The following is a 15,431-nucleotide window of genomic DNA, read 5'->3' on the forward strand; positions in this document are numbered from 1 at the left end:
TCAGCTGTCATTTCCCCCCACTACAGTTTTCATTGGCATGCAATAACATTTATATAAAATACCACATAATTTGCGGATGATCACAATATCCTGTCATTGTATGGTCTGTGACTTATAGAGAAAAACCCGAACATCTGCAATTACTCAGAAGGAAAAATAAACTAATATCATTTTTTAAAAAAACACGTGCTCACAAATCATCCAAAAGCAGTTGGAGGATTTTTCTTCTCAGATCTTATCTCACCCTATTAGTGAACAAGAGGTTTGAAAATGAAGGCATGTGATGAACAGTGCGGTCTCCTCTCTAGTGTATCACTGAGGGACTTACTGGAGGGGTTCAGGGGACCTCAAATTGGCAAGGGGGCACAGAAAATGGAAAATGTTCCAAGTCATTCATTCAATCATATTTATTGAGCACTTACTATGTGCAGGGCACTGTACTAAGCGCTTGGGAAGTCCAAGTTGGCAACATATGGAGACGGTCCCTACCCAACAATGGGCTCACAGTCTAGAAGGGGGAGACAGACAACAAAACAAAACCTGTAGACAGGTGTCAAAACCGTTAGAATAAATAGAATTATAGCTATATGCACATTATTAATAAAACAGAATAGTAAATGTGTACAAGTAAAATAGAGTAATAAATATGTACAAATATATGCAAGTGCTGTGAGGAGGGGAAGGAGGTAGGGCGATGAGTGGTGGGGGGCAGTGGGGAGGAGGAGGAAAAAGGTGGCCACTTTGGTTCTGCTGAGGAACTAAGGTTTGTTTACATTGCACTTAGGTCTGCGAACTTATTCTCATGGTTCTTTCTTCATCCTCCTGAAGAAACTCTTCACTGAAGGCTTGTTTGGCCCCCCTGTTGAATCCCTGAGTTGGAGCTTTAAAAAGTCATGAAATTGGAGAATGCCCATAATTCTTAATGACTCAAAATTGCGGTGCCATGACTTGCTATTTACTTTGCAATTACTGAGTCGGCTAAGCAGTTTAAAAGACAATATTCATTATTTTCAGTTCCTTTCGGTTTTCTGAGAAAGCTCTTCGCATATTAAGGGAAACTTGTAATGGTTGTGAAACCTATAAGTTCGCTTCTCCCCAGGGAGCAATTATGGTTCTAGACTTCTCAACTGTGAGCTCGTTGTTTAGTAGGGATTGTCTCTATCTGTTGCTGAACTGTACTTCCCAAGTGCTTAGTACAGTGCTCTACATACAGTAAGCGCTCAGTAAGTACGATTGAATGAATGAAAGGTAGGTATGGTATTTGTTAAGCGCTTACTATGTGCTAACCACTGGGGCAGATACAAGGTAATCAGGCTGGACACCGTCCTTGTCCTATATGAGGCTCACAGTCTTAATCCCCACTTTCCAGATGCAGTAACAGGAGCCCAGGGAAATGAAGTAATTTGCCCAAGGTCACCAGTGCCAGAGATGGGATTATAACCCATGTCCTCTGATTTCTAGGCCCAGGTTCTATCCACTAGGCCACACCACTTCCCGGAGACCCACGCTGCAACCTCAGGGAAGGAGTTGGGCAGCCGTGAGGCAGAAAATTAATTCAGCCAGGAGAGGGATTTTTCACCTAATGAAAGGCATGATAAATCCTGGGCTATTGTCAGGATCTCTCTTGGTGTTGTGTCCTAGGGGAGTACGGTAGCCACAACGGTTCTTCGACACCTGCGAAAGACGCAGAATCAGACAGGCAGCACCGGGGCTCTGATGGAAAACTGCGTGGCCGATCAAAAAGAAGCAACGACCCCTCTCCGACCATGGACAATGAGATAGAGGTAAGCCAGATTGCCCCTGGGGGTCAGAAATCCACCTGGGTCCCTCGCAGCTTTATTAATAATAATGAGAAAAATAATAATTGTGATATAATAATGATTATGATGAGGATGATGGTGATAGTATTTGTTAAGCGCTTACTATGTGCAAAGCACTGTTCTAAGTGCTTGGGGGGGATACAAGGTGATCAAGTTGTCCCACGTGGGGCTCACAGCCTTCATCCCCATTTTACAGATAAGGGAACTGAGGCTCTGAGAAGTTTAGTGACTTGCCCAAGGTCACACAGCAGACATGTGGTGGAGTCGGGATTCAAACCCATGACCTCTGACTCCAAAGCCCGTGCTCTTGCCACTGAGCCACCCTGCTTCTCATGATGGCATTTGTTAGTTGCTTACTAGGTGACAAACACTCTTCTAAGCCACTGGGGTAGATCCAAGTTAATCAGGTTGGACACAGTCCCTATCCCACATGGGGCTCATAGTCTTAATCCCCATTTTACAGAGGAGGAAGCTGAAGCACAGAGAAGTGAAGTGTCTTGCCCAAGGTCACACAGCAGACGTGTGGCAGAGCAGGGATTAGAACCTACATCCTCTGACTCCTAGGCGCGTGCTTTATCCATTTATGTCTTATGCCGTCGAGTTGTCTTCGACCCATAGCGACGCCATGGACATATCTCTCCCAGAACACCCCGCCTCCATCTGCAGTTGTTCTGGTAGTGTATCTGTAGAGTTTTCTTAGTAAAAATCCAGAAGTGATTTACCATTGCCTCCTTCCGCGCAGTGAATTTGAATCTTCACCCTTGATTCTCTCCCATGGTGCTGCTGCCCAGCACGGGTGAGTTTTGACTTGTAGCAGATGGTCTTCCACTCACTAGCCACTGCCCAAGCTAGGAAGAATGGATATGCCTCTGCCTGACTCTCCCTCCTGTAGTCGAGATTGGTAGAGTAGGGGAACTCTCCAGTTGTGACCCTGCGAGGGGGCCACATTAAACATTGACAGTGTGCCAACATTGGGGGTCTTCATGGCCCACGTGCCAGGAGAAACAACAGTATTTGTTCTGACAACTTGACACATGTCCATGTGTTTTGTTTTGTTGTCTGTCTCCCCCTTCTAGAGGGACCGTCTCTGTATGTTGCCAATTTGTACTTCCCAAGCACTTAGTACAGTGCTCTGCACACAGTAAGCACTCAATAAATACGATTGAATGAATGAATAGATCCGAGATCATAAGGTCAGACAAAGGCTTCAGTCCAATGAGTAGCGGTATTTGCTGAGCGCCTACCGTGTCCGGAGCTCTGTACCAGGTACTTGGGAAATAGAGTTAGTCGACTTGGTGACTCTGGGCAAGTCACTTAACTTCTCTGTGCCTGTTTCCTCATCTGTAAAATGGGGATTAAGTCTGTGAACCCCACGTGGGACAACCTGATCACCTTGTATCCTCCCCAGTGCTTAGGGCAGTGCTTTGCACATAGTAAGCGCTTAATAAATTCTATCATTATTATTATTAAGATCTAGTGCGTGGTGCACCTGGAAGAGCAGAGCCCTTTAATCAGGGAAGTCATCTTAGAAGGGGTGGGTATTTAGTGGATGTTTGGAAGAGGGGAAATAATTCAGCTCATATATTTAACGCTGTTTTAAAACTTAAAGAGGTGAGAAGGAGGTGAAACTTTCCAGGTCCTTTACTTTTTCTTTCTTTTTTTTTATGGTATTTGCCAAGTGCTTACTAAGTGCCAGGCAACATACTAAGCACTGCAATAAATACAAGGATGTAGTCCACGTCCTTTGTGGGGCTCCCATTCTTAATCCCCACATTATGAGGTAAGAGGCCCAGAGCAGTGAAGTGACTTCCCCAAGGTCACACAGCAGACAAGTGGCAGAGCCAGGATTAGAATCCAGGTCCTTTTGACTCCCAGGCCCACGCTCTATCCACTAGGCCACACTGCTTTTTCAGAGAAGATTCTTCAGACTAGAGCCCACAGGACATTTATAGTCCAGAAAAAGATTTCTGGTTCACTATCATCTCCCTCCTTCCATCTGTTTCTTCCCTTCCCGTCCTGTTCCCCAGCCCTTATTTTGGCTATTTACACACTTCCAGCACAGGGCATTGATTTTCAGGCTCTGGCCCAGTCAGATGAAGAGGCTAGCCAATCCCCCCTCAGGGCCAGTGGTCAGCCTGGACACAATCAAAACAGCTTCCTCTTTTAAGCCACTTGGTGAATATAAAGTTGTGCAGTGCCAGGGGAAGGAATGTCTCACCTGGAAGGCGTGAGAAGGGTCAGGAGGCAGAAAGGACATGAGACAAGCCAAGCTCGGGCAGTAAGTATATTTATTGAGCTCTTATTGTGGGCAGAGCACTGTATCAAGTGCTTGGGAGAGTACAATATAATAGTTAACAGATACACTCCCTGTCCACAATGAGCTTTACAGTGTAGAGGGGGAGAGAGCCATTAACATAAATAAATGACAGATATGGACATCAGTGCTGGGGGGGGGGGGAGGGGGGAATAAAGGCGACGCAGAAGGGAGTGGGTGAAGAGGAAAGGAGGGCTTATTCACGGAAGGCCTCTTGGAGGAGATGGGCATTTGAAGGCTTAATGCTTCAAAGTTAAGGCTCTGAAGGAAGAGAGAGTAATTGTATGTGGTCAGGGAACCTGTCTACCAACTCTCTCCTAAATGCTTAGTACAGTCCTCCGCCCATGGTAAACGCTCAATAAAATACCACTGATTGATTGGACTTTGAGAGTAACATTAAGTAACTTTCTTCAAGACCGTTTTTTTCAGGTGGAATCAGTTCCGACCGACATTGCGATGTGAACTTATGGGTCTCCATTTTCTTCTTTGCTTTCATCACAGCGTGTGTTCGTGTGGGATTTGGACGAGACGATAATTATTTTTCACTCCCTACTCACGGGAACTTTTGCATCCAGATATGGGAAGGTAAAGTCCTGTTCATCTTTTTTCAACATTACAGTCTGTGCAGCCAAATTGCATTGGGAACTGTGGGGGCAGTTAAAGAAGGCAACTTTTTCCAACAGATGCTGTCCATTTTAGTCAGACAAAAATCTTATAAATCAGTCCATTGGTATTTCCCTTAAACATGTGAAAATTTAATTAGCTTTCTTTCATATAGTCTCTAGCCCTTCTTCCAAAGTCTGTATTGTTCAACAATTGCTCGATGGGACCTAGAGCTGTTATTCTTTAAACCGTCTTTTTTTCCTAGGAAAAATTGGTCACGTTGTAGCCAAAAAGGTGTAATCCTAGATCCGAAAGAAGTACCATATTCATCGCTCGTCTATTGTTTGTTTAAGATTCCCAGACAAATTCACTTTTTTTCCTTTCTGAGTTTAATAGAGAGGCATTTTCATCTCCCCATGCCCAGTTCCTTGCAACTACGCTATCCATTTATCACTCCTAACATATTCCAGCTCACCATAAAGGACAGCGAGTTCTTCTCTAATGTGGCAGTTTCATTTTCCCAAACCCCACGTGAAGGAAAACGCACACCATGACAGTCTTCGACTAACACCACATAGGCTGTTTCTCCTGTCGTCGCCGAGCGTGTCGTTGGAATGACAATCCCTGTCATCCCAACTTGCCCAAAAGCTTCCACTCCAAAGTGGATCTTGAAAATTGGCATTATAGGAGAACGAACCGAACTGTGGTGTCCAACATCTTATTGGAATGTCTCCAAGGTGGCTGCTGAGAAATTCTAAGGAATTAGAATTAGAACAAGAGAAGCAGTGTGGCCTAGTGGAAAGAGTCAGAGGATCTTGTGTTCAAATCCTGGCTCTGCCACGTGCCAGCTGTTTGACCTCGGGCAAGTCACTTAACTTCTCTGTGCCTCGGTTGCATCGTCTGTGAAACTTGGATTAAATCCTGCTCTCTCCTACTTAGACTGTGAGCCTCATGTATCACAGGGATTGTGTCCAACCTGATTAACTTGTATCCACCCCAACACTTAGAACAGTTCTTGGCACATAGTAAGTGCTTAACAAGTGCCATTATTATTGTTGTTGTTGTTATTGGTATTGTTATTATTATTAGGGTTTCTTCTATGGGTTTTACTTCTGAAGAATGACAGTCCAGGCAGCTGTCGTCTTTGCAGGAGGAAAAGACAAAAAAGAAAGATGATATTGCTAACGTCTCCTTCAGGGTGAATGACCTTTTTGGCAGCTGATTCCACACACGGATTTGAATCTCAGAGCTTCATGGGCGCCTAGAAAATAATCCTGTTTCTATTTAGAGACCAGAATATGATTCGACTCATTTCATGGCTTTTCCAGCTGTACATGTTTTATGAGGGTTATAACAAGTTGGATGTGTAATTAGGAAGGAGGATTTATTGTCTGCTGTACAGGATTGTACGGGATTTTACTGCGGGGGCAGTGATCTTGTCAGGGCTGGAATTCCACCAGTAGTACAGCATTTAGGACAGTGCTCTGCACACAGGAAGCACTCAATAAATACCACCGATTGATGTCTGGCACCGTCTCCTGGAAAACCAGCCCACAGTCCTGAGTTGCGTTCTCTGCAGTTGAGAGATTTAAGTATCTAAGGAGGCCAGAAGAAATCTGGGCATCCTATGGCAGACACAACTGATGACTGTGCCCAGAGGAGAACAGACAGATAATCATTTGCGGGCACCAGAGGGTCACGCTCACAAGGCCTGGACACCTTTAGCATGGCACGGGATTGGGATTCTGGCAAGTCACTGAGCCACGCACACAGTGTCAAGTCTCTGGGGAGGCGGGAGGTGGAGAAGGGCTCAGGGTGTGTGTTCCGCCTCGGTGATTTCCCATACCGTTATGGATTTTTTTCCACTCGCTCACTCATCTACCCCCAGATGAAGAGCGGGTCTAAGTGTCATTTGTGGTTTCCTGGCTGGGGTCTGCTATTAATCTATTTATGACTATTTCTGGTTACCAAAGCCTCCTTAGGGTTTACCTGCAGCTTAGCCTGAGAGTGGTCTGTTTGGAATGGACACCATGACCCTCTTGGAGAAAACACTCTAGATGTCTTCCGGTCTCTGCGGAGGCAATGGCTCCACTGTGGACCCAAAGTCACTGGACCCCACCTTTTAATTCATTCAATCCTATTTATTGAAGGCTTAGAAGAAGCATGGCTCAGTGGAAAGAGCCCTGGCTTGGGAGTCAGCAGTCATGGGTTCGAATCCTGGCTCTGCCACATGTCTGCTGTGTGACCTTGGGCAAGTCACTTAACTTCTCTGAGCCTCAGTGACCTCATCTGGAAAATGGGGATTAAGATTGTGAGCCCCACGTGGGACAACTGATCACCTTGTATCCCCCCCCCCAGCGCTAAGAACAGTGCTTTGCACATAGTAAGCGCTTAACAAATCCCATCATTATTGTTATTATTATTACTGTGGGCAGAGCACTTTACTGAGTGCTTGGGAGAGAAGACAACAATAAACGGACACATTCCCGGCCCACAAAGAGCTTACAGTCTAGAGACGAGTTTACCTTTTGGACAGGGAACATGTCTGCCAAATCTATTGTATTGCACTCTCCCAAATGCTTAGTACAGTGCTCTGCACACAGTAAATGTTCAATTAATCCCATTGATTGGTTGATTGCTGAGGCAGTAACAGGTGTGTTAGCTGAAGGGAGAGCTAAGCATTCTCTGGAAGTGTTTCCCTGTACACTAAGAATCAGAAAACAGATATGAACATCGGACTGTAAGCTCATTGTGGGCAGGGAATGTGTCCTTTCATTGTTATAGTGTACTTTCCCAAGTGCTTAATACAGTACTCTCCACACAGTAAGCCCTCAATAAATACTATCGACTACTATATGGCGACACCGCTAGATCAGTTAACCAGGTAAACAGCAAATGTCCTTTAAATAATTTGACAGGAGAGAAAAATAAAGGAAAATATTTCTCCTCCTCCGATGGAGAGGGGATGTTCTTAACCACAGACATTGAGAAGCTTTCCTTTTTTTTTTTTTTTAACTTCCTCAAAAAGAAAGATTTGTTGTTCTTTAACCCCTAGGGCAAGTGTCATTTAAAATGGGAGGACAGGAAATAAAGATGGATCTTTAAAGATTACTTCAACCCATTGAGTGTGTTGCTACCTGCAGGCCCTGATGGCTTCCCACCCTAAGTCCTTGAGGATTAGCCTGACACTCAGCTGCTGAAGAGATGATTGATTGAGGATGAGTGAAGGACCCTGGGCCTGGAAAAAGAAAAACAAAAATTATATTATTCCGATAGCATTTTTTATGACGTCAGGATCCATAGGCAACCGACTTAATATTTTCGTGGCTGGAAAAGCCTTGGAAAACAGAATAAAAATAATCTGTCAATGCCTTTTCTCTTTTAAAGTCAAGTGTGCCTCCCAGGAACCCCATGGAGAACTCATGTTTTGGAATTCTCCACCCTAAAGTGATTGATTTGATTGATTGATTGATCGATGAGCCACATCCTGACTTTTAACCTGAGAAGTGGCGTGGTCTAGTGGAAAGAGCCCAGGATCGAGAGCCAGAAGACTCTCTAATTCTAATTCTGACTTCTAGACTTCTAATTCTGGCTCCACCACTTACCTGCGGTGTGACCTTGGACAAGTCACTTCACTTCTCAGAGCCTCGGTTCCCTCATCTGCAAAATGGGGACTCAGTACCTGTTCTGTCTCTTACTTAGAGTGAATCTCATGCGGGTCCTGCTTATCTTGTGTCTACCCCAGTGCTTCATATAATGCTTGGCACATAGTAAGGGCTTAACAAATTCCACAGTTATTTTAACCAGGTTTCAAGTGTTCCCTCCTTGTTGAAGGCCCATCTCTTCCAAGAGGGCTTCCCAGACTAAACCCTCCTTTTCTCTCCTCCCACTCCCTTCTGTGTCACCCCAACTCGCTCCCCCTCATAGCCCCACGGCACTTATATATATATATATATATATTTTTTTTTTTAATTTATTGATATTAATGTCTGTCTCCCGCTCTAGACTTAAGTTCATTATGGGCAGAGAACATACTTGTTTATTGTTATATTGCACTCTCCCAAGTGCTTAGTACAGTGCTGTGCCCACGATAAGCAAGTAATAAATACAATTGAATGAATGACTCTTCCAGACCTGGTTCACTCATTTCCCATCCACCATCCCAGAATTAGCTCTGCCCCATCATACAATTCATGAAGTGCAGTGTTAGTAATAATTAATCATTCGTATTTATTGAGAACTTACCATGTGCAGAACACTTTACTGGGTGCTTGGGAGAGGCAATATGACAGAGTTGGAAGACACATTCCCTGCCCACAGTGAGTTTACAGTCTAGAGGGAGATTAAATAATGGTAATAAAACCGCTATGAGTTCTAACATAACCCACAGGTTCAGGAGGTAGTTTCCATTCTCCAGGGTTCCACTTACTTTTTTTTATGGTATTTATTGAGCACTTCTTATGTGCCAGGCACTATACTAAGCGCTGGGATAGATGCAGGCTATTCAGGTTGGACACAGTCCCTGTCCCACAGAGGTCTCACAGTCAAAATCCCCATATTTCAGATGAGGTAACTGACTCGACCAAGGTCACACAGCAGACAGGGGGTGGAGCTCGGATTAATATCCACTAGGCCATGTTGATTCTCCATGTCGTTTAGAACACTGAAATAAAAATATAAGTAGTGCCATACTAGTTTAAGACCAGTGGTCCATCCAACCTTGTGCTCTGTCGACAGTGGTAGCAAAGAGTATTTTCTTGGTAGCCATTCTTGTCTGTGTTAGGAGTCTGTCACTGGGCTACCTCCTACTCTCCTTTAATAGCCTGTTAATAATTTCTTACCTGTAGATGTACTCAACGTTTTCTTGTGACTCAGAAGTTATGCCATTGGTTTTCATTTTAATGGGGGTCCCGGGATCTGGGAGTCCTGCTGCCCCTGGCCTAGTTGATTTTTAATAATAATAATAATTATTATTATATTGATATTTGTTAAGCACTTACTATGTACCAGACACTGTTCTAAGTGCTGGGGTAGATATAAGGTAATCAGGTTGTCCCACGTGGGGCTCACAGTCTTAATCCCCATTTTACAGGTGAGGTAACTGAGGCCCAGAGAAGTTAAGTGATTGCCCAAGGTCATACAAGCTAACAAGCGGCAGAGCCGGGATTAGAACCCATGACCTCGGACTCCCAAGCCCAGGCTCTTTCAACTAAGCCATGCTGCTTCCCTGCTTCTTTTACTCAAATTTGAGTAAAAAATAAGGCAGTTTACTGGAAAAAAAATTCTATCAGCACTGTGGCTTAGTGGATAAAGCACGGGCCTTGAAGTCCGACGGTCCTGGGTTATAACCCTGGCTCCGCCCCATGTCTGCTGTGTGACCTTGAGCAAGTCACTTCTCTGGGCCTCAGTTACCTCATCTGTAAAATGGGGATTAAAAGTGTGATCCCCATGCAGGACAGGGACGGTGTCCAACCTGATTTGCTTGTATCCACCCCAGCCCATAGTTCAGTGCCTGGCACAAAGTAAGTGCTTAACAAATACCATTATTACCATTATTATTATTCTCTGGGCCTCAGTTACCTCATCTGTAAAATGGGGATTAAGACTGTGAGGCCCAGGTGGGACGGGGCTGTGTCCAACCTGATTAACACGTAGTGCTTAGAACAGTGCTTGGCACAAAGTAAGAGCCCAAGTACCATCGTCATTATCGTTGTTATTATCAGACTAATTTCATTCACGCTTTAGGAAGGGGTGCCATGCAGGAGGACCAGCAGAAGAGCTAGATTTGTCAAACTGGGTGGGCTGCTTTTGGCTTGGTGCTGTTCCTTTCACGCGCTCTGTCTGGTACATCACTTTGGGTGAGCTCCGCATGCCTCAATACATCCTGTTGATCCACAAAAGCGTCCAATGAGATGCAGCATCTGGTTTTTTGTGAGGTGCTTCCTTCTCCCTCATGTCCCTCCATACCTTATTCCTTTTCCAGATGGGGTTTGGCCAAAAAAACAAGACGACTTTGCATGGGATGGGGGAGTGAGTCAGCCACCAGAAGCTCCTCTTCGTCCAAACCGCACCCTGCCTCTCACTTTATTCTCCACCGCTTGGACCACACTAATTCCCGCTTCGGTGCTGCCAAGGTTTTCTAGGCATCCTTTAGATCTCCACCTATTTGCCGGTTGGGAGACGTGATTGGAAAGCTCTTTCTCTTCCATGTTGTTGGGGCACAGAGAGGAGGTTTCGGTCAAATTGTTCTAGCAAGAGGCAGGATCAGAATCAGTAGGCGACAGAGGCATCAGAATGACCGAATGCAGCAGAGTCGAAAGGGCTACTAGTCACATGCTGGCTTACAGAGAAGCAGCATGGCTCAGTGGAAAGAGCACGGGCTTTGGAGTCAGAGGTCATGGGTTCAAATCCCAGCTCCACCAATTGTCAGCCGTGTGACTTGGGCAAGTCACTTAACTTCTCTATGCCTCAGTTACCTCATCTGTAAGATGCGGATTAAGACTGTGAGCACCCCATGGGACAACCTGATCACTTTGTAACCTCCCCAGTGCTTAGAAGAGTGCTTTGCACATAGTAAGCACTTAATAAATGCCATAATTATTATTATTATTATAGGTGCCACCCCCATGGGACCATGGGAGCCATAGTGTCCATGCCTTTCTCCCTTTCTAGACTGTAAGCTCCTTGTGGGCAAGGAATGTATCAGCTTATTGTACTCTTCCAAGCTCTTAGTTACAGTGCTCTGCATACAGTAAGTGCTCAATGAAGACAATTGACTGGCCGACTAACCTTTTGAGCTGTGCTCCCAAGCTCACCAATCCCTTAACATACTGGAGAGTTTCTCCTCAGGGCTGAAAGACCCAAAATGTTGGCTTATTAGCTCTGAAGCCCACCTCCTCCCTCTCCCCATCCTCCCTAAAATCCCTGCCACATTTTCACCCTCACATTCAAAATGAAAAGTCGGCACATATATGTCAGTCTCAGCAGACACTCTCTCTCTCTCTCTCTCTCTCTCTCTCTCTCTCTCTCTCTCTCTCTCTCTCTCTCTTTCTCTCTCTCTATCTTTATCTATCTATCTATCTCTATCTCTATCTAGATAATTCACCACTAGGGCTAGCTTCCAACATAGAGGACAGTTTGGGGTTTTTTTTTAGGAGTATACATACACATAGTTGACTAATTGTTCTGGATACAAATTGACTCATAATTATAAATCTTTTATGAGGGAATTAGCATAGCTTAGTGGAACCCATTGTTGGGTAGGGAGCGTTTCTAGATGTTGCCAACTTGTACTTCCCAAGCACTTAGTACAGTGCTGTGCACACAGTAAGCGCTCAATAAACACGAATGAATGAAAGAATGAATAGATCATGGGCCTTGGAATCAGAAGAGTTGGGTTCTAACCATGGCTCCACTATTTGCCTGCCATGTGACCCAGGGCATGTCACTTCTCTCTACCTCAATTTTCTCATCTGTAAAATAAAGATAAAATACCTTGTCTTCCCCCCTAACCCCTGCCAAACCAGTAGCTACTGCACTCTTTGCTTGTATCCACCCCAGTGCTTAGTAGAGTGCCTGGTATATAGTAAGTGCTCAACAACTACCACAATTATTATTATTATTTGTCACCCACATTCGCCAGCTGTTTTCAGGAGCCGATCCCCGATGAGAGGTGCCCCTGCTGGTTCTTTGTTCAGTCATTCAATAGTATTTATTAAGCGCTTACTGTGTACAGAGCTCTGTACCAAGTGCTTGGGGGACAGTGCAATACAACAACAACCTTTCACATTCCCTGCCCACAGTGAGCTTTCAGTCTAAAAGGGGGGAATGAATACAAATAAGTAAAATTACAGATATGCACATAAGTGCTATGAGGCTGGGATGGGGGGAAGAGCAAAGGGAACAAGTCAGGGAGATGCAGAAGTGAATGGGAGATGAGGAAAAGTGGGGCTTAGTCAGGGAAGGCCTCTTGACGGTGATGTGCCTTCAATAAGGCTTTGAAGTAGGGGAGATAAATTGTTTGTCAGATTAGAGGGGGAGGGTGTTCCAAGCCAGAGGAGGGACGTGGGTGAGGGATAGGCAGTGAGACAGAAGAGATGGAGGCAAAGTGAGAGGGTTAGCACTAGAGGAGCCAAGTGTGTGATTTTTCACCATTGTTCATTCATTCAATTGTATTTATTGAGCGCTTACTGAGCGCTAAGTGCTTGGGAGAGTACAATGTAACAATAAACAGACACATAACAATATAACAAAAACCAGACAATAAATAGACACCTGTGTGGGTTGTTGGTATATCTGAGCAATCATTTCCCTCCTTCTGCCTGCTTCCTCTCTCCCCTCCCTCCACCCCTCCCTCCCCACCCCCAGTGAGGGGTGGGTAAGGCTTGGGGGTAGGTTTTCTTAGCCGAATTAACTTTGAGAACATCAGAACCCCATTCCCCGGGGTGGGGGGTGGGGGTTAAGGAAAGGTCATGAGGTTGAGTTGGGCAATGGAGGGCAAGAAAAGAGAGGCAATCTTTACTTTATAATAATAATAATAATAATAATGGCATTTGTTAAGTGCTTACTATGTGCAAAGCACTGTTCTAAGCGCTGGGGAGGATACAAGGTGATCAGGTTGTCCCACTTGGGGCTCACAGTCTTAATCCCCATTTTACAGATGAGGTAACTGAGGCCCAGAGAAGTAAAGTGACTTGCCCAAAGTCACACAGCTGACAGTTGGCGGAGCTGGGATTTGAACCCATGACCTCTGACTCCAAAGCCCATGCTCTTTCCAATGAGCCACGCTGCTTCTCTCCTAGGCGACACTTACCAGGAGGGTCCTTGGTGGGAAATCGGGCAAGACAAGGTCATGGTTCTTTCTAGAGAAACAGCGTGGCTCAGTGGAAAGAGCACGGGTTTTGGAGTCAGAGGTCATGGGTTCGAATCCCAACTCCACCACATGTCTGCTGTGTGACCTTGGGCCAGTCACTTAACTTCTCTGATCCTCAGTTACCTCATCAGTAAAATGGGGATTAAGACTGTGAGCCCCACGTGGGACAACTTGATCACCTTGTATTTCCCGTCAGAGCTTAGAACAGTGCTCTGCACATAGTAAGCGCTTAATAAATGCCATTATTATTATTATTATTATTATTCTAACCAACCTCACGCTCCACAGGATGAGTTTCCAAACCAGTTCTGCAGGCCCCTGAGAGTAAAGATTTATTGACTAGAGAAAATCTTTAGGCACCCGTTCTCTAGACGAAGAAATATCTCCAGGAAACTTGGACCTGATCATTTTTGTGGCCCGCGTGCCTGCCTACTAGCTCATTGCATTCCAGACCCAAATTGGGAACACAATTCTCAGGGACTGGGGATTCTGAGAGATGCTGGGAAGCCCCTAGGGTACAACAGTGGAGCAGAAAGACAGATTTAAATGTGGGATTTTTGACAACTCATCTTTTGATACTATGAGTCAAGCACTGTCCTAAGCACTGGAATAGGTAAAAGTTTGTCAGGTCAGACATAGTCCCTCTCCCACAAAGGGCTTACAGTCTAAATTGGAGGAAGGAAGATTTAACTTCCATCGAGGTAATTGGGACACAGAGGAGTTAAGTGACTTGCCCAAGAACACATAACAAGCAATTTTCAGAGTCAGGTCCTCTGACTCTCGGGCCTGTGCTCTTTCCACTAGACCATGCTGCTTTTTATTTCATCTGAAATGTCCAAAGTGCTCTCATCCAGATAAATTCTTTTCAGAGACAGGTGCTTGCCTTTGAGATAGTACAAAGGGAATATTATTATTATGGCAATTGTTATTATTATTATTACTCAGTGCTTCCTATGTGTTAAGCATTGGGGTGGATACAAGTTAATCAGGCTGGACACAGTCCCTGTCTTTCATGGGCCTCACAGTCCATGTCAGAGGGAGGACAGGTATTAAATCCCCATTCTACAGATGAAGAAACTGAGACACAGAGAAGCAAAGTGACTTGTCTAAGGTCACCTAAGATGTAATACCCTGATCAAGGTAATCCAGGTCTCTACAAGGTCCACATTTTAAACTTCTGGGGGAGTGGAGTTCAGGTTTAGTGCAAGATATTCACCTTCTCATAGAATTACCCAGCATATCAAAGGAGCCAACTTGAAAATGATGGGCAGGCAAAATTACAGTGGACATTGTTTCTCAGCTTTGGGATGAAGCCCAACAACTTGGAAAAGGTCAACCGATCTCCTGGATTCTCTATTTTCCTAAAAACAGTCTCTTTCAAAAAAAAAAAGTTTCCTCGAACGCTTGCCGAATTTAAATTAAGCTAAATGTTTTCCAGAATGACACCAGTTTAATCCCATAAAGTGTGTCTTCAATTTGCAATCACTGCCACGGAGCAGATAAATTTTTGGATTGACATTCTGTATAGATCTTTACTTCTGAGAAATGGAGAAGAGCATCATACAATATTCCCATTGATTCCCATTCAGCACCGGAGAGACCCGAGAAAATATGCAAACGATTACGAACGGCTTTGCCAAGTTAGTCTGGTCTTGTGGATTGCCAGTAAGCCTCGAGAATCTTTAGGTTATGGGCCAACCAGACGAAGAAAACCCGACACACAATCAGAACTTAGTTGTCACCGCACAATTGGATGCAGCCACCCAGTTCTGCAACTTAGGGACTGCCACAACCAGCAGGGCCCAAGCAGACAAGACAGAAA

At 44.8% G+C, this 15,431-nt stretch overlaps 1 protein-coding gene across 3 annotated transcripts in view; it reads left to right on the plus strand.

Moving 5' to 3' along the window:
• Positions 1-15,431, plus strand: part of EYA2 (EYA transcriptional coactivator and phosphatase 2) — a 193,525-nt gene that overhangs the window by 125,063 nt on the left and 53,031 nt on the right. For all 3 annotated transcript variants that reach the window (XM_038750190.1, XM_038750191.1, XM_038750192.1), the window contains 2 exons: positions 1,642-1,784; positions 4,636-4,719. In XM_038750190.1, coding sequence (XP_038606118.1) covers positions 1,642-1,784; positions 4,636-4,719 — 227 coding nt within the window. The remainder of the gene's footprint in view (positions 1-1,641; positions 1,785-4,635; positions 4,720-15,431) is intronic.

The sequence above is a fragment of the Tachyglossus aculeatus genome, chromosome 8 (genome assembly GCF_015852505.1).
Source record: "Tachyglossus aculeatus isolate mTacAcu1 chromosome 8, mTacAcu1.pri, whole genome shotgun sequence".
NCBI classification, from domain to species: Eukaryota; Metazoa; Chordata; class Mammalia; order Monotremata; family Tachyglossidae; genus Tachyglossus; species Tachyglossus aculeatus.